The 19,691-nt window shown below is 39.9% G+C and overlaps 2 protein-coding genes across 2 annotated transcripts; one reads left to right on the forward strand and one right to left on the reverse strand.

The window, feature by feature from the left end:
- Nucleotides 1–275: 275 nt before the first annotated feature.
- Nucleotides 276–6,306, reverse strand: slc28a1 (solute carrier family 28 member 1; the record flags this gene model as incomplete). Its single annotated transcript, XM_080504732.1, has 18 exons — nt 276–519; nt 676–781; nt 858–956; nt 1,051–1,132; nt 1,218–1,415; nt 1,533–1,701; nt 1,787–1,917; nt 2,474–2,599; nt 2,749–2,829; nt 2,941–3,021; nt 3,127–3,204; nt 4,512–4,625; nt 4,864–5,005; nt 5,088–5,277; nt 5,398–5,489; nt 5,813–5,889; nt 5,975–6,054; nt 6,303–6,306. 18 exons carry the CDS (start codon nt 6,304–6,306, stop codon nt 402–404), a joined length of 1,968 nt encoding a protein of 655 aa, XP_080360858.1. The 3' UTR covers nt 276–401.
- Nucleotides 6,307–8,115: 1,809 nt separating this feature from the next.
- On the forward strand, nt 8,116–17,400 carry znf592 (zinc finger protein 592). Its single transcript, XM_080505247.1, has 9 exons — nt 8,116–8,456; nt 8,920–11,174; nt 12,906–13,084; nt 13,182–13,355; nt 13,450–13,609; nt 13,834–14,091; nt 14,795–14,907; nt 15,244–15,385; nt 15,487–17,400. Exons 2-9 carry the CDS (start codon nt 8,940–8,942, stop codon nt 15,982–15,984), a joined length of 3,759 nt encoding a protein of 1,252 aa, XP_080361373.1. The 5' UTR covers nt 8,116–8,456; nt 8,920–8,939; the 3' UTR covers nt 15,985–17,400.
- The last annotated feature ends 2,291 nt before the right edge of the window (nt 17,401–19,691 follow it).

Below are 19,691 nucleotides of genomic sequence, written 5' to 3' on the forward strand. Positions count from 1 at the left end.
TTAGTGATATTTAACAGTCTGGACTGGTTCCCTAAATTTCTCCAAGGTGTAAATGAGTGAGTGTGTTCATGTCTGTTCGTCTCTCTGTATTTGCAACTTTGAGGAGCTGGAGACATGTGGTTGCACCCTGCCTTCGCCCATATTCAGCTGGATGAGCACCACTTTGCCACAACCTTAAGTGGTTTTGGATCGATGCTCATCAAAATAGAAAATACTAAAATGTGTTTAACAAATGTGAACCTCTACACAAACAGCTGCCACTTATTGGACTTATATACATGTTATAAGAAATTCAACCATTTAAGAGCATAGCGACTTGTCCATGTGAAAATTTCTCCATAAAAGTATTGCAATCTTAAGGGATATTTTGCATGTGGTCTTTGGGTCCAAGTCGTTCCGCTCTAGTAGCAAACCGCCTCAGAAAGACCACAACACTTGCAACATTCTGTAAGAAATGTTGTTGCATTTGCAACTGTGCTCCATGATCCTTCAAATGAGATGGTGCCATTGTTGATAGTGCTGCAAGCCAATGAATTACACTTGTCAATACAAATAGAAACATGACAAAGGGATATTTAACTGAATAGACACACATTTAAAAATATTCGCCAGGTGTCAGAGTCTTGTATTTAGGTAATTTAGCCACCAGAACACCATTTAAATGATGACGCATACCTTTGAAAGAGATCCTCACAACAGGTTTGAATGTCTGCATTTGTAGTATTAAATGCTGATTGTTGAAACAGTGCCAAACAGTCAACTGGGGGAACAAACAGGAGCCCTGAGAAACAGAAAGTAGTTTAGTTTCTCTGTGACACAAGACTGTGCTACATTTTGACTAAAGAAAACAGATTTACCTGCGATGCAGGCATTGATAAGAGATACACATGTGCCAGTAAGCATGGCTCTCACAACCAAAGCTGAGATGTCACCTCGTCTTGATGGGCATATGGATGCTTCAAGCAAAAAAATGAAAGCTTAGAATTTAGGTTCAATGTGAAATGTGATGAAATGTGATGAAATGTGACAATGACATGATGAAATACTCACACAGGCCTCCAATCACAATACCCAGAGAGCTGAAATTAGCAAAGCCACAAAGAGCATAAGTGCAGATTATTTCTGATCGGACCTGAAATGGGAAAGATTTTGCATTGTGTGAAAACATTGTTATCATTATGGTGAAGTACATCAGTAAACCATGAACATTTACTCACAGAGATCCACTGTCTTTCACCTCCGATAATTTCATCCATTCCACTGACTCTGTTTGTCTTCAGTGCAGACAATTTCTCATAAGCCACAAACTCATTGAGGAAGAGCTTTGTGCCAATAAGTTCGGCCACAGTGAAACTCTCATCGTATGGTATTCCCATCATGAAGGCCAGAGGCATGAACAAATATGAGCAGATGAGCTATGAAAACACAAACAGAAACAGGTATTCAACTAGACTGAAGCAGTCTATTGTTCTACAGCAGTCTGCTATGAAACAAACTATGCCATTAGCTGTTTGCCTTTGACGAAAACGTACCTCAAATGTGATGGAAGGATATCCCACCATCCCTCCAAGCCAGCTCAAAGCCTGGTTTATAAATGCCAGAATAGCAAGGAAGGCTATCAGGTTTGCTGCAATGTTTGCAACCAGACCAATTGATGCAGATGCTCCATTGCTCGCAGCCTCCAATATGTTCTGCTCATCGCTTGAAAGTTTGAGAAAGTCAGTCAAATCACAGAAGTGGAATAGAAACATGTGCACTGTAAAGGGAGAACGTAATAGGTACAAACCCACAAGCCACTTTGATATTCTTCTCTGAAGTAAAGACACTCTTCTCTGTCTCTGGGTAGGACAGTTTAGAGATGGCCAAAGCACAAGGAGCAGCCATGACAGAGGCAGATATCAAGGAAGATGCATCAATCTGAACAAAGACAAAGCATCGTTCAATGAAGGTAGTACATTGAGGTACATAAAGAGCTTATCAGGGGTTTTGTTTGTTTGCTTTTTTTAATTATTGTCAGCAAACTGCAAATTATGTCAGAAAAGCGTTACAGAGACAGCTTATTTTATAAAGGTGAAAATTAGATAAACAACAATTATTAATAAATATTCAAACACATCTGTCAACCAACTCGGTTTTGTATATCATATGAATATAGTTAATGATCATTAGCTGTTGTGTGACAGAGCCTCCTTCTGATCATTTCCTTGAACCCAATCTGAATCTCAATCATATAACATCATTCATATGTATATCAATCAGTTGAAAATCAATCAGGAGTGGGTACTACACTTTGGAGCAACCATTTGCTCCAACAATGAAACCTATTTGTGTTTTTGTGGGGACGTTAAGTTTTTGTTTTATCTTTTGTGAAACACTTGTTGCATCCGTTTCTGTGGGGGGAAAAAAATCTGTATCGTTTTCACAAGTGTTAGAGTAACCATTAAAAAGTGAAATGAAAAGAGTTTTATCTCACCCCAAATGAGATGAATGCCCCCATGACACTGCCTGCAATGGTGGCAAATCCACCAGTCATAACAGCGTGGATCTCAGATTTGGTCATGTCCTTTAAGTATGGGCGGATCAGCAGCGGCGCTTCAGTCTAACGCACAAGAAATCACATCAAAGCAAACAATGGGAGACACTATATTTTCTGCATTTGTTCATTAATGCTTTAACTTATCCAAAAGTGTTTTCACACTGCAGGTAAAACAAAGTGCTGATACAGATATCAAACCCTAACCAAAGTACCTGTCCAACAAATATATTGCCTGCCACGCTCAAGGTCTCTGTTGCAGATGTTCCCATCGTTATCTGCATTACCCATGAGATCTGAAAAGACAAAAACACATGGCTCTTGGTTACATTATAATTCTGCATGTGTAAGCACTACACACCCAGGCCAGCAAAGACACACACGATGTTGTGCAGTTAATGATTTACCTTCAAAATGAGCCACTGCATTATTCCCAAAAAGTAGAGGATCGACATCACACTACTGAAGAACACAACAATGGGCAAAGCCTGAGAGGAAATTATAAAATGTTAAGTGTTTTAGTTTGAAATTTTTGTTATATTGGCTCAGATTATAAATTGTAAGACGAATCAACTACTCACTCATACACTTACTTGAAAAGCAAAAATGCTTCCAATCAGGTCAGACCCAAAAACGAAGCTTGAACCTGCTTTTGTATAGTCCAGGAATATCTGTAATCACATGATATAAACAAAAATTCAATTAAATCAGTTTAAATCATCATTTATTCCCCTATCATTTTTACCATAAATGTATTATATTACACTAGTGGTTATTAAACTTTACAATAGGAACTAAAATTGCCCTGTAGTAGAGATAATGAGCATAACTAAACAAATAAAAACTGATTAAGGAAGCAAATCTCAGTGCTCACGTTGTGACCCAGCCCCTGCATGACTAAAGAATAAATGAACAGCATAATAAAGTAGCTTTAAAGATAAGCGCATATGAGGCAGTCAGGTAAAAACACAGTGGCCTGGTTGATAAGAAACACATAAGCAAAGTCTGTTGTGACAACCAAGAGCTTTGAATCAGCTATAATGAAACTCTGAAGAAGTACTGGATTACTGGTACTCAATCTTCTCTTTTTATAGTTTTTTCATTCATACATGCGCATGTAATATATGCAATAGTGAAATCATGACAGATACAATTTACTGGTAGGGGTAGTTTGAGATAAGGTACAAGAAAATGGGATGCTATTCATATCAATAGATAGTATTTACCACCAGGCATCCGCATGTAAGTTTTGAAGGGCACTAATGGAATTACCTGGAAATTAAGAATTTCAATTACAAAATGTGATTAAATGACTTTGAAGTGTAATAAAAAAAAAAGTGTTAGTGCCACTGAAAAGTATTAACCTGACCAAAATGACACAATATATTATTTCTTGGGCTAAACGTTTCCAAATTTGACATGTGAATCCTTTAGTGAATTTCTGTATAAGATTGATAAGATTAAATTACTCATAACCACTAATGTACTATATAATGTATTATTTTCACACACAAAAATCCAGCATGACCTCTGTGAACCATTGTGTACACAGACAACACTCTCACCCCTTTTTTTTATTACTGCATTGTTATTTTATTATTTCTTTTACATTTTCCACTCCACCAAGCAAGTGTACTGACTGGAGGAAGTAATTTGCTATTTTACTTATTTGGAAGTTAGTAGATATGTTCACTGGCCCAGTAAAGGACAAAGGGATATATTGATTTATAACATATATTACTTGGATTGATTAAAAAAGCAAATGACTATTCATGTTGTTTTAGAGTTGCATGCTCATACTTGACAGGAGCTGAACATAATAATTAACTTTGAAATTAGTTCCTCGGTTTATCAGTACAATACATGAGCTTGTTTTTAATGCCGACACCTTTCAGTTCCTTCCTTAATTGCTTGGATAATACCCAGTTAGGAACAATTAATTTTTATTGTTTTATATAGTTGCGTAGGTATGTTATACCTGTACTTGTGTTCCAAGCCAATCGAAAGCAATAAATCCAGGTTCTGTGCGTATGACAAAAAGGCCGATACAGAACTGCATCCCAAGCCCCCAAAACACAGGCCTCCATGACACCTAAAAAAATAAAGAAAGTCAGTATCTTGACAATCAGTAAATCCCAATAAAGTACTCTGTTATTGCAAGGAAGCGCTTCAGGTAAGTGTTAAAATGATAGGGGCACAAGGCCAAACGATATCCAAAGTCTCAGCTAAACAGAACAGAGATAACCTGAGAGATAGCGCCTATTACGAAACAGTCGTCACCACAGTAACTCGTCATTCAACTCAGCGGCCGACATGGAGGAAACACTCACCATTGCCCTGTGTGCAGAGAGGAGGAATACAAGCACGACAAACATGCACACACCTCCGAATGAGATAAGCTGCTCGGGACGCTGGCTTGTGTCTAAAGCGAGCCACACCACAAGCAGAACCACAACCGCCAAAATGAAAACCCTGCAAAATACAAGGAGGCACTCATTCACGTGCTCTATAGGCATATCATTACAGTGTAACTCAAAATAATAAGTCCATTCACCATTTCAGCCATCTCAAGTTGGCTTTGAAGCATTTGACTGCAGGCTTGAAACACCGGCTGATGCTTTCTCCTTTGTACTTCTTCACAAGTTCATAGGATTGGGCGGCAACAGCCAAACTGGTTAAGACGACAAGAGCTAAAGCTCTCTGGAAATCCAAAACACAGGCTGCAATAAAGTACGCCACATAACCTACAAGAGGGAGATGGTTTGGTTGGTCAAAGTTATTACATTTTAGTAATCCAGTTTCTCAGAACTAAGAAAGCTTGATTGTGCACAATAAACACTGAATGAAGAGACTGTTGACATTACCTGCTCCAAGTATGCCCAAGACAATGCATTTGAATATCCTTGAATGATCTTTGATGTAGTTTTCTGTGGCATTTATCGGCTGACTGACTTTGCTTAAGTATAGAGCAAACCAAAAGTAAAGTCAGATTATTTTTAAAACAGCTGATGTATTAAATGTTGTTCTTTGAAATTAATACAAACATACATTATCCAATTTTTCACCACTTTCACATTAAATACATTCACGTTCTAATAGTCACAGAGATTTTCACAGGAAGTCACAGGTTTTGAGCTGAATGTATACAAATTATACATGCAGTAGTGTAGAAAATAAAGTATAAACATGAGCAACACTGCAGATACATAAACCTACTGCATCACTACAACCAGAAGCATTTAAAACATTTCTACTTGCAAAAAGTGTGAGCTAACACACCTCAAGTATGATCCCAATCCCTTTTTTTTCTTTTCCTTTTCCTTTTTCGTGCTGCCAGAGTCACTAATATTGTCCTCCTGAGGAAATGAAAATGGTTTGTTTTTCAGAGAAAATATCTTGCTTTCCGATTGACGTTAAAAAATATCAAACATTGATACAAACCTCGAATTCGAAGCCCTGATTGTCCACGCCGTGTCCATTGGCACTGGTGACACCTTTGAGCTGGAAAGTGTTTTCTTCCACTGGAAAACACAATTATAGTTCACCTTTATCCAGCAGCCAATAGGAAATGCTGTCAACTTAAACAATTAAGAATGCCAAACAAGTCTGAATGCACTCCGAGATAAAAAAAAAAAAAAAAAAAAAAGACTTAAAAAATAGGCCTGTGAAATCCTGGGTTTTATCTTGTAAAATGGAGTGCACAGAAATAACAATCCGCAACAGCAATACAAGCAGCTTCATTCAAGGAAAAGCAGAGCTAATGGCTTACTCATTGTGCGTCCTCCTAAACCCAGCTGTCAAATGCCTGTGCTGTGAAACACACAGCAGGAAAACACTCTCTGCCCTCAATGAAAAATCTTATCATTAATTAACAGACACGTTACGTACTGCTCTGATTTCACAGGAAGAACACGATGGAGGCAAAAGCACCATGCAACAGGAATGATTTGTATCACAACACTTGACCAAACATGAGTTTGCACCATTTTGCCAGCTTGGCAGAACAGCTGATAGCAGGACTTCAACTCTTGACCATAGTGTGAAAGTTTATATGTATTAACATCAAAGATTAAGAAGTGAATGAATTAGGAGTGTCTTCGTATGTGGTTTTTCTCAGCATATGATTCATGGAAGTTGGGAAAAAAGTCTATTATTTGCTAAGAGAGCATTCTAAAAATAGATTTTGTCACAAGTATCTGAACCATCAACATGATGAAGAAGCATGAGCAGATATCACACAGACGCACTCCCACAAGAGGGATTCTTTATCCTTTATCATCGTACAGTGGGAGATATGAAGTATAAATCATTGCTAGATTAGATTACATTTATTATTGTAAAGTATTGTTGTTGTTGTTGTTGTTGTTTGCTTTCAACAAAGCTCTGCTTCGGCTCGGACCGTAATTAGTGGATCCCTCTTCAAAACTTGTTTGAATTAGCATGTAAAGGTGATTTAAAACAGGACCAGGTTTGAATTTTAAAGATGGAAAATCTGTTTGTCCAAATGAGGATTTACACTGGAAACCTTACAATTTCCACAGGTAAAGAGCATATTGAACATACATAGAATAGAAATAACTACCATGATTTCAGTGGGTACCTCTGAAGATGAAACTAACTTACAATTGATGTCAAACTCATTTCTTTTATGTATTCTCCAGATGAATGTGCACATTGATTATTTGCTGGATAATCAAGGATCCACAAAATAACCTGCAGCAGTTATCTGCTCAATTGATCATAAAACGGCATAATCAGTTTTTTATTTCATAGTGATGGTTCATGAATGAATATAAAAGCAGTTTTTGATAGTAATCCCTGCAGGTCAAAGGTGAGCTGACTACACACATAAAGATTTATGGCACCTTAAAATGATCGTTTATTCAGGGATCATCACACTCAGAGATGGCACAGACTGTGAACACAAAGTATTTCAGACCAAAATTGAATGTCTAGTTGCTGTTTAGAAAGCCTTGCAGACCTTGAAATCGACAAGTTAATGATCTGAAAAACAGATTTTGGAGCACAGTACGAAGAGAATTGGTTCATTCACCAAAAGCATTCACATTGTCAACATCATATCATTTTCCAACAGGCTGAACATAACCACTCAGGGTGGCAGGCAGAGTCATGACTGACACACACGCATGCACACACACACACACACACACACACACACACACACACACACACACACACACACACACACACACACACACACACACACACAACACACACGCATTTGTTTGACAAATACACTTAAAGGATAATATTTTCTGTGATAACAACGCAAGTACAAACACATTTGAATGAACCATCATACAACACACAATACATATGCATAAAGAGAAATATTTTTTGCAGAAGCGTATATCCATACTTCAAGATTTTAAAGCCAGTTTTTAGTTCTCCTGTTGAGTTGTGTATAACTGACCAAAAACATGCATATTCAGATTTTGTTAAAAGATTTCTAGACTGCCTGTAAATTATCGTTGAGCACTACTGTGCCAAAAAACACAAATAATGGTTTTGAAATTAAATTTACCTAAGAAGACTTATTGAGCACCTGTATAAAATACTGTCACTTGCAATAGTTTGCTCTGTAAAGTACATGTGGACACACATTTGATATTTTCCAAATAAATGCATCAATCATCATGTACATTAACTAGGGGGTGGTTTGCTTCAGCCATCGGACGCGTATTTTGGTGTTTTTACTGCAAATATTTGCCGCCACCTCGAGTCTGACAGGCAGCGCTGAGGGCTTTAACAACCCGCGCAGCAAAAAGGAAAAGCAGGTTAAACGCTGATAGCTTGTAGCCTTAGCTACGAAGCCCTGAAACATCTGGCTAGCTCTCAGTGCTCACGGTAAATGGCTCCAGAGCTCACTTATTTGAGTTGTGAAACATAACCGGGTCCAATGGTGAGTGTTCCCTGTAAATTATTCTTACATTCTGTGTTATTTGCGGGCGAGCATTGTGCAAGTAGAGGCGGCTAACCTGCTGGCTTGGCTCCGTTATGTGCCTATGTTGTTTGCTAGCCCAGCTAGCACGATTTGTTTTGGTCGTCCAGTGGTCAGGCGGAGGTTTGGTAACATCAGGATGTGTCCGTTTTTAATGCGACCATGATCGTCAAGCGTGTACATGCACGCAGCAGATGACAACGTTTATCTGTAGAAGACGTAGTAGGTGTTAAAAAATGTTTAGCATGCTAACTGAAGCTAATATTAGCATTTGATGTGTTTCTCAGCTTTCAGACAGCAACTCGTCACGTTGAGGAAACATTTATATCTTGAGAGATGTATAAATTGAGCTGACGAGGCCGTATGTGGGAGTCGAGAGCAAACGGACATTGTAATAAATGAACGTTGTGTATGTTTACTTTAGGTTTATGAGACTGTGCAGCCATGGGTGACATGAAAACCCCAGATTTTGATGATCTTCTGGCAGCCTTTGACATCCCAGATCCCACAGGATTGGATGCAAAAGAGCCCATCCAGGGGAGCCATGAGGAGGCGGAAAGTCAGCTGAAACACACAGGGATGTGCCTGGGGGACAGCCTGTTGAGCAGCCAAGCTGTTACAACAGCAGACATCCCTGCAGTAAGTGTTATTGTGAAAAACACAAGTCGGCAGGAGTCTTTGGAAAGTTTCGATGACAGACTTCACTCAGGACTGCCATTGCAAAATGGATTCACAGGGCAAGAGACCTCCGTTGATTCTACAAATACCACAGACCCCAACTTCTCTGAATCGTTTGTGTCTGCCTTGAATGGGGAGAGTTCAAGAGAGCTTCCTGGAGAGGCACCCATACAACATAAGCCTGATGGAGCGCCAATGTTTTCCCATTCACTTTTACATTTCAGTCCTGTGTCAAGTCCTGAATGCGAAGACACCCGGTGTGATACAGATGGAATGCAGCCAATACAAGGAAGACCCTGTTTCCCAGAGGTTTCAGGTTTTGTGGAATCTTCAGTGCCAGACAATCAGAAGAATATGGACCTCAGTGTGTTTGATAACTCCACCAAGGACTCCTTCATGCCCAAGGATGCTCAACTTAGTAGGACAGAAAGTACTCGAAGTGACATCTGTGTTGAATACAAAGGTGAAAACACTGTTGCAGTGCACAGTGCTTTAACCCCGCCGGGTGAAAACCAAAACGCTTCTGATCCCAACTATATTTCAGGAACTACAATGGATGCTTCAACCTCTTTCTCACTTGCCAAATCTCAAACATCTAAATTTTCATCTTGCCTTGAAGCACTGGTGGCTCTGAATACTAGGAAAGACCCCAGTGAGCCAACTAGCCTCAGAGAGTCATCAGCAGTTCAAAGTGATAGCATTAAACCAAGTCCCAAGGTGCCTCTATCGCCACGAAGTCCTAGGAGCCCACTTGAAGTAGTAAAAAGAATGATGAAGCCCCCTGATAGCCCTGTGAGCATCTACAGTGACAGCAGCGGCAAAGCGTCCCCTGCAGTGACATCTGGATCGCCCCCAGTTATACCAAGGGTCCGTATTAAGACGATTAAAACCACATCTGGGCGCATTAAACGCACAGCCACCAGTGTTGTACCCGATTCAGAAACAGATGAAGTGCATTCAGCTTATGAATCATCACCTTCACAGAGCATAATTAGTGAGGATTCCTACTGGACCGTGTCTCCTCATCACCCTCAAATTGGAGAGAGTAACGTCGGGAAACAGGCTAAAGGTAACCCAAGCTGTACGTCAACACCCAAAACTTCACACAGGAAGTCGGAAGACAACCCCAGGAGGACAGGTGGGAAACGGTCGTCGACTGTATTGAATAATACCGGTGGTCCTGCCAAGCGAACCGTTTCAAATCAGGTGAAGAAACCAAAGAGCGTATCGGCCTCAACGGGCCATACTGCGAGCACAAATTTCCTTCCAAAAGCCATGCACCTCGCCAGTCTCAACCTGGTCCCTCACAGCGTGGCTGCTTCCGTCGCTGCTCGCTCCACCTCCCATCAGCACAGTAAACACACTCTCTCCTCTACAGTGTACAGTACCGTCCCACTGGTGCATCAAGTGAAAACGGCCACTTCTCATCCCCGTGCATCGGTCCAAAACACAGGAGCGGGAACCTTAAACAGACTATTGCATCAAACTAACCCTGTGCCTCCTTATGTGCCCAACTTAAACCCCCCGTCCGAGAGCAATATTAGCCTTCCGCCGCATGGATACCGCTGCCTCGAGTGTGGAGATTCCTTTGCAGTCGAGAGGAGTCTTGCTTTTCATTACGACAGGAGGAGTGTTCACATTGAAGTACGGTGTGCACACTGTGCAAAGACCATGGTGTTCTTCAACAAGTGTGCCTTGTGGGCACACGCACGGGAGCACAAGAACAATGGCAAAATGATGCAGTGCACCCATCTCCGCATGAACCCAATATCAGAAGGACAAATGTTTGTTCCCATGAGCACTGACCCGGTGAATGTGGGCTCTTTGACCTCACTCCCACCCTTGCCACTCCCATCATCCCTCAGTGAACCCGTCCTGCCTTTATATTCAGATAATGTCAATCGCCACCCACGCTGCTGCCCAGAGTGTAACCAACAGTTACCAGACCATAAAGCACTCGCAGTCCATTTCCAAAGGCTGTCAGGCGACGTTGAAAAACTGGTGAGTACAGTTTACTTTGAAACAATCAAGGTCAATGTTCCTTTGTTGCTAGCATTGTAACACGTTTATATAAGAAAAAAATATTGTGAGAGTTGCAGCTTTCAGACTTGTTGACTTGCTCTCCCTCTCCCTTCCCCTACCAGGGTCTATATCCCTCCCCCAATCTCTCTTTCCTCTCTTCTATTCTCTTTCCCACGCCTCCCTCTCCTCCCCCTTTACCCAAACCAGGGTCTGCTTCTTGCCCCCTACCTAATCTAAGGTTTGTCTATCTATCTCTCTATCTATCCTATCTTTTCCTCCCCTCTATCCCCTTCACCCCAACCAGCGAGCAGAAATGCCGCCACCTCTGAGTCTCGTTTCTGCAAAGGTTTCTTCCTGTTAGAGGGAGTTTTTCCTTTCCACGGTCGCAAATAAATCTTGCTCATGTGAATAAGTTGGGTTTTCTTCTCTGTTAAAAGCACCTGGAGATGACTGTGTTGTATTTGGTGCTATATAAATAAAGTTGAATTGAATAGAATCACACTGGTGGAGTTGGTTCTCAAAAGAGGAGTGACTTCATCATGTGAAAGAGGTTTGGTTACAAATAATCAGACCCTGGAAACCACAGAAGATTATAACAACCCAAGGAAGTGATGCCTCACTCTCAACTCAGCTATTTAAATGTGCGTTGAATTTGCAGTGCTTTTTCTTTCTTGTTTGTGGTTTAAAATCAACACAAAGCTGAATTACACTCAATAATATTGTTTACTATGAAGTTGTTGTTTTTTAAAATTATTATCATTGAGATTCGAGATGTAAAACTTTAATGTTTTCTCAAATATAATTTCATCAATCATCGATCCCTAAAAGCTACAGCTTACAACTGATCAAAGTGGAGCATAACATTACACAATGATCAGAATGACACCTGTGCTGCACTTCAACAAGAGTTTTCAAATCCGAAGCAAAATGTTGGACTACACTTTTTGTCTTCTTCCATACCAAGGTTATTCCCAGGACATAAAGGCTGTTAGAACAATGGCTCGATAACCAATTTTCTGGAATCTATGATGCTCGGTGTTGAAAATAATACATTTGCTCAAAATTAAAAGTACTGATAACTGTCAGAGTTTTAAAAGGAACACACATTGCTTAGTCATGCTGAACTATTATGAATAATGATTAAATAAATCTCTTAATTGTTATTGACACTCTTGTAGTGAACAAAGCTGTTTTTGTCATTCTTGGTTTTACAGGCTGGTATTAAGAAACTTGTGGCCCTTAGCATTAAGGAATGTTTTTATTTGAGATGGAAGCAACGGTCCTCTCTGTTTTGTGTACAGATTCAGGATTAAACTCAGTCGGCCAGTTTCATGATTTCATGATTGGGTTTAAACCGTTTGCATTTCGAAGGAAAAGTTTCCAAACTATTCTATCCAGTTTTATTTATGTAGCACCGACGAGAACAAAGCCACCTCACTGCACTTTTTCATCCAGAAAAACCCCACAATTCCACATGAGCCACAGTGGAAAAGAACAAGTTCCATGCTCAGAACTGGCGGATGTCTGCTTGCAATGTTTAGAGTTATAGGGCAAACAACAACTTAAAAAAAGAACAAATCATTTCAGACTCCAAGCGAGTTAACGCACCGCAGACTTGACTTCTTTCTTTTTTTCGGAGATCCTACAGGAGAAAGTTAAGACCGTTCATTGTTAATTTTTTTTTTCTCCTTATTTTCTTTCATACCACAGATTTGCGACATGTGCTCAATGTTGTTACCCAACAAGTGCAGCTTCAGAGCTCACCAACGTCTCCATGCCCATAAGTCCCCTTACTGCTGTCCTGAGTGTGGCGCCTTGAGTCGTTCTGCAGACGTGCAGAAGCACGTCAAGGAGAATTGCCTGCATTATGCTCGCAAGGCCTGGTACAAGTAAGTGATCGAGAAAGTAACCCGGGCCTGAGCTTATAACCTCCAAAACACAGCACGGTGCCAGAATAATGTGGTGTTTATGTCTCCAATATTTCAGATGTCTACATTGTGACACAGTTTTCAAGACGCTTCAGTCTCAAAAAAGTCACGTGGAAGAAAAACACTGCGAGGCTGTTCATAAGTGCACCATCTGCAAAACGGTCTTCAAGACATTGGACGGCTGTGAGGAGCATGTGAAGAGCCGGCACCCTGTTACAACAGTCACTCCTAAGTGAGCCCATGTCTCATGACCAGATTGTTAAAAGTTATAGATTTGCTTATATTGGGCATGTTTAACAGTTTTCGCTCTTTTTCTTTTTTTGCAGGTTAATGTTGCAGTGTTCATGCGGGATGGTCTTTAAGAAAAAGCAGTCCTTGCATGATCATTTCAACCAAAGTGTCAACAAGCGTCTTTCCTGTGTTTTCAAATGTCCAGAATGCAACTCGGTCTTTTCACAGAAGCAGCTGTTGATGCAGCACTTCAAGGTATGGCCTCAATGTCTGTGTCACAATATGTTTTATAGCTGCATCTGAAAAAAATGTGGACCACAATGGAAAAGATTTGTCTTTTTCCTATGTTTAAGTCAAACAGGGAAAATCTCATCACATAAACTGTGAGATTTAAATCAATGAAGGTTTTTTGGGGGGATTCATTGAACTTAAAATTCAGATCAGATGAGGTATGCGTTTTGTTTTGTTTTGTTTTGTAGGCTGTCCATGTCGGGATAATAACACCGGAGGTGGAGAAGAACCACGAAAGGGACACAACGGACCAGGAACTGGATTCACATCCTGTCCCACAGCAGAAGAGTCACTCGTTGGTGAAGCGCACAGAGAGTCCCAGAAAGAAGCTGCAGCTGGACAAAGGGCCTCACGTGAAACTCATCTGCTGGACGTGTGGCGAGTGTCTGCAGAAGTTCCCTGATCGAGACTCTTTTGTCACTCACATGAAGGCCAATCACAGAAAGGTAAGGGTGCATACATTTTCTGTGTGACGCAGCAAATGATGAGTAGCGTCTTTTTCATGCTCGGGTACATTTCCTTCAGGCAGGTATTATGACCAAATGCATCGTTGATGTACAGTAGCGCAAAGTCTAAAATCAAACCCCTCTTTTTGTTGATATAGTGAACTTCATTGGTTGAGATTAAAGTTTGACATTCTCAACATTGGAGATTGTATTTTCCAAATAAATCCACACCCTTTGTCTTAGTTTATACATGTAATTACATTTTATGACTAATTCAAAATGCTTAGCCTAATACATGACCTATTTAAATTGAGCATATCAATGCACATTACTCATGGTAAAGAGTAAATGAAACTTTGTATTTAAAGTATTAACTTCAACCAAAAGTTGCTCATCAGAACTGCAACATTCTCAGGAACTTTGAATTATTCTTCCTCACAAAGTTGCTTCAGTTCATCTTCAAGACGTCAATCATCAGTGGAGTTTCAGACTCCTGTGTTTGACCGTCTTCCAGCTCTTTGGTCCATGTTGCAAATTCCCATTAGCATTAACGTTCACTGCTTATGTTTAGCAACATTTCCATTGCCTTTGAAACAAACAGTTATGACTTTGTATTGATTTTGTAATCCATACATCACACACATACTGTCAAACCAAGTCCTCTCTGTCTTTGAATTGACAAAACTTTTTTTTTTGTCAACAGTCAGGGAAGAAGTTTACGTGCCACTATTGTGAGAAAGCTTTCAAAACTGCAACCAGCATGAAGAGACACATTCGCACTGAACATATTGGGAATAAGAGGACCTACACTTGTTGGTAAGATTTTTAAAACTGTTTTGTTGATGTCCACATGACTTATTATTGGGTGCTTGTTGTGCAAAAGTGATGTGTGTAAAAGATGCAGAGTTGCATGAATACAAGAATAATGTAACAAAAAAACTGATTGGCTGATGAGAGATCTGCCTTATTTACTGCCTAAATGGTCTAAATAAGACCCTGCTAAAGAAGGTTATGGAGGAACAGGTCTGAAAATGCTCCTCCATCATAATCCCGTAGATAGAAAGCGTTCCAGATGAGAAGAGAAACTACGTGCTGTGGGCGTCAGCAATTTTCAAAGTCAATTGACGTGCATTTCTTTTATTCTCTTTACAGGTATTGCACGGATAACAAAAAAACCTTCAGGAAGAGTGTAACGTTGAAGAACCACATCAGTCTTATGCATGGAATTAAAAGTCCTGATCTCAGGCAAATGCCAAAATCATCCGTCCAGGAGTACAAAAAGGCTTTTGGGAAGGTAGCCATTTGTAAAATGTCAACGCGAAACGCATGCATGTGGAAAAAATACAAATGCCCCGTCGTCGTTATTATTAAGTTTGTCGTTTTTACGATTTCCAGGGCCTTAAGTCAGCAGCGCCGGCTACGGGCACGCAGACGGAGGGGCCGGAGCCTGCTGGTGGCCTCGGGGCTTCTTCATCAAAGCGCCAGTTCCGCTGTTCAAAGTGTGGTTTCGTCACCGACGATAGTACACAGTTCCAGCAGCATATACCTCAGCATAAAACTGATGAAAACGCGCCCCAGTGCCTTCACTGTGGCCTGTGTTTCACATCTGTGCTGTCTCTCAATAGACATCTTTTTATCGTGCACAAAGTCCGAGACCCTGCCGACACGGAGGCAAGGAAAGCTCAGCAGCAGCAGCAGCAGCAGCAGCAGCAGCAGCAGCAGCAGGCTGACGTCAGGGGGCAGGAGCAGGATAATCACCCAGTCCGATCAGCCGAGGGCGATGCAGTAAACGACGGACCGGCGGCGCGGAATGAATCTGAGCCGCCACAAGAAGAGCCACAAAGTCCTCACTGTACCAAGAACACAGACTGTAACTCAAAACTGAGGTGCTGACGCGCTTCAAAAGCTGCTCCGTCATCTCCTGTTCTTCAAGTGTAACTTAACAAAGGGCACAGTGTTTTCTTAACGGAGGTGGTACAGATACTTTGGGACTTTCTGAGTTCAACGCAGTGCAGTATATTGATGCAGAACCTAATAACAGTATTTTCGTAATGAATTTAATCTTGCATGTTGGTAACATTAACCTTGCCTTCCAAATACACCTATACTACGCCTGAAGGATTTTTATTTTTTTTTAATTTTTTTTATTGTTACATCCACCCCAGCTGGAGACTCAGGAATGTCTGTTTTTAGTTGTGATGAATAAGTGAATGGGGTGGATATTCACCTTGGCAGTCAAGTTAAATCTCCTAAATTTGGCTTGAAGTATTTAATCCTAGCTATACATGCATACCTGGAATGTATTCACGTTGTTTGTTTGTTTTTTATGCCATAACTGTTATGGTTACTTTGCATTACAAATCTTGACTTTTGGTCACCATATATTACATAACTTAAGTGTAGTCTGAGCATTTAAAAGCAGTATGTCTGTATTCATGCTAAACGGTTAAGGCCTCAATTGAGAGCACATACTACCATGGAGTCGTCCCTCCAATCAAAGCCTGGTAAGGTTGGGCTATAAATACGAGCAAAAGCTTAGTTTTGATTATTTAAATGCTATTTTTAATGCGTGGTCTAAATGTTTATGAGTGCATGTATTTGGTTCCTGTGTTGCGTTTTTATGCCTTTGTGTGTTTGGAGGAAATGGAGGTATTCCACTTGTGCTGCAGCAGTATTGAAAATACCTCAACTCGCCAGAGATGGTTTTGTTTAATTTTTTTTTCTGGCAAGCCAATAGTCAATGTTATATCAAATCAGGGTACATAGTTTTGGATAATCTCGAGCAGTCGTAAGAGTTGTTGCTTTGTAAATCAAGACCTGAGATGACGACTATACAAACGATGGGTTTGGGAGACACTTTGTGTTGTTCAGCAGGTTTTTGCTATGTGAATCAACTCCTCTTGTTTTGTATCGACGAAGTGACAGTTCCTACCTCCAAGGTAAATGGCGGTGATTGTTCAAACATTGAAAGGCTTTGAGAAGTTGCATTTATTCTCGGTGCAATGTAGAGTATAGTTTATTGGAGTACGTATTATCCCCTCTTTTAAAATTTTATAAATTGTTTTGGGAATGATATTACGTCCTTCTGGTCATATTGACTTATTTGCCTATGTGAACTTTCCTATGAAAGTGCTGTATGAGCTCTTTGATTGTCTGCAAGTCCATAAATGTCCACGTTGCAGTTGTTCAGCTGCAGGGGCCGTGTTATCTGTCCGTCATTACTTCTTTTGTAACGTTTGTTGATTGATATTTGTACTTTTGATACCGTGCTAACTGAGGACTTGTACAGGAATGTAATGTGTACATACAGTAACCAACCAAACCTGGATTCACAGCATTTCTTAAACCATTACATTTGTTCAACATGCAGTGGCCTATGTGCCTTGCTGTTTTGTTTACTCACAAATAAAATGGAGCATTTAATTAACTCTCCGCTTGTGATTCTCTGTCGCGCATTGGCTTCTGTGTCTAATAGTATTTGTGTGTCTTGCAGTGAGGCCATGTACTCTTCGATCGTCACACGTCAGGGAGGCACATGGCTCTCTAATGTGCACCGTGCGTCCAATAAGCAACAACTCGAGATGCCATTAGAATATTTAGCCCGTCCTTTCTCAGTATAACTGCTTGTCCCCAGAATAAGAGAGGAGCAAAGGGATTTTAATTAAGTTGGACTAAAGCTGCGAAAGTCACATTTAGAAAGATGAAAGGGACTTTGACAAAGCGCTGCACAGGAGGATTCCTGTCTTCTTTCATCCTTATCTCGTACATCGTCATGACCGCTTCGATCACTCTTGATCTGACCGAGCTGAGAAACAGAGTTTCGAAGCTCAAAGTCAATCCAAAGGGGAATCTGTGGGCAACAGGTAAGAAAATGCACACACATATTCCAAGTCTATTTTTTTACATATTCCACGGTTAAAATTGTTTTTTTTGTAATTTGCTCTCAAAGGTCATTTCATGGGCAAGAAGAGTGTTGTGGACAGCTCGATTATGGAGTCTGCCTTCAAAAATGTTCAATCTGACAATGAAGTTGGAGCAGTTCACTCGTTGCAAGACGCTGAAGAGCTTCAAGCACAGCTCCTCCAGATGCTGAAAACTGCTCAAGAAACAAGAGAAAGGGCACTGGACATGTGAGTTATTATTGATGTTGATATTTGCTTTTGAACAATAATCTGCATGTCTCATTATGTTTTTATTCTATTCATTTAGAGGAGATCCTGCTTGAGGAACGCTACATCCAGCTGATGTTGCATCCTAACTGTGATAATCTGATTTCACACTGATGAAGAGGAGAGTTTTAAATCTTGATAGAAAAAAAAAAAAAGCTCTGATAAAAGTGTTTTCTTTTGTCAAATATAACATGCTTGATAATGGTATTCCTTTTTTTTGTTTATTTGTTTTTGTTTTGCTTTTTGTCATTTGAAATGTTTATTCTATTAAAAAGAGCAAATTATACATTTGAAGTTTGTCTTTAATTTCCATTTATGCAGCTACACATAGTGGCCAAAGGACTGTCCATGAAATGAGTGTGTGTGTGTGTGTGTGTGTGTGTGGGGGGGGGGGGGGGGGGGGGGGGGGGGTTGTGAATTTTAAAATTACACATTGAAACATTTTTCTATTGGATGTCCAAAAATGGGAGTCACCTTATCCAATACTTGAATTCACACAGTAAAATATTTATACATTTTGGACTTAATTCATAAACAATAATATATTTCTGTTTTATTTATTATAATTTGATCATATGAGTCCAAAAAATTACAAAAAATAAAGTACAGAAAATATACAAGATCAGATGTTTTTCTGATTTTTCTAACCTGGAGCCTGACCCAAATAAAGGTTAAAGCAATGATTCAAACTTATTCGATATGAGTATAGAAATTATTGCTAAATGAGATTACCATTTAATGATCTTCAAATCTCTGATGGGCAAATATCTATCAAATCAGAAGGAACAACTAGAGCAGGTCATTTATACTGTTACACAGTTTAAAGACTTGCAAATGTGAACCATTCACATGTTTTCTGGACCTGTATATAATTGACAAAAGTTTGGAAAAATGTAAACAATATTATAAAAACTATTTTAGGATAAATAATTCTGAACACCTTCCCTGTGATATACCTGCAAAATCACCCAAAACAAGAAACCTATTTGATAGAAAAAAACTGACCTCTACTCAAGGACTAAAGAACACATTCTGGTAAATGTTTAGAAAATGTTAAGATTATTTGGCAACTAACTCCAGCTACATGAAGCATAAATATACTCATAAAGGTATTTAAATATTTTCTCTGCATCAATTTGTATCAGAATGTTTGCAGTTTTATGAGGTAGTTCTATTCATGAGTAAAATCAATGAATATTGAATTAAAAAAAAAAGTTTAAAGGCTTTCTGAAATTTGTTGAAATACATTTAAAAAACGAAATGTTTTTCAGTAAGTAAAAAGTCTTCAGTTTCATGTTGATTAGTGGGAAAGACAGCTGCTCTCCAAACTTCTACCTCTAGGTGGCAGTGTTGCACCGTCACGCTGAGGGCAAGCTGTGTGCAAAGAAAGAAGAAAACACACCGCTTACAGCTTCCGGCATAGGAGTCGTC

This window comes from Blennius ocellaris (genome assembly GCF_963422515.1).
Source record: "Blennius ocellaris genome assembly, chromosome: 11".
Taxonomy (NCBI): domain Eukaryota; kingdom Metazoa; phylum Chordata; class Actinopteri; order Blenniiformes; family Blenniidae; genus Blennius; species Blennius ocellaris.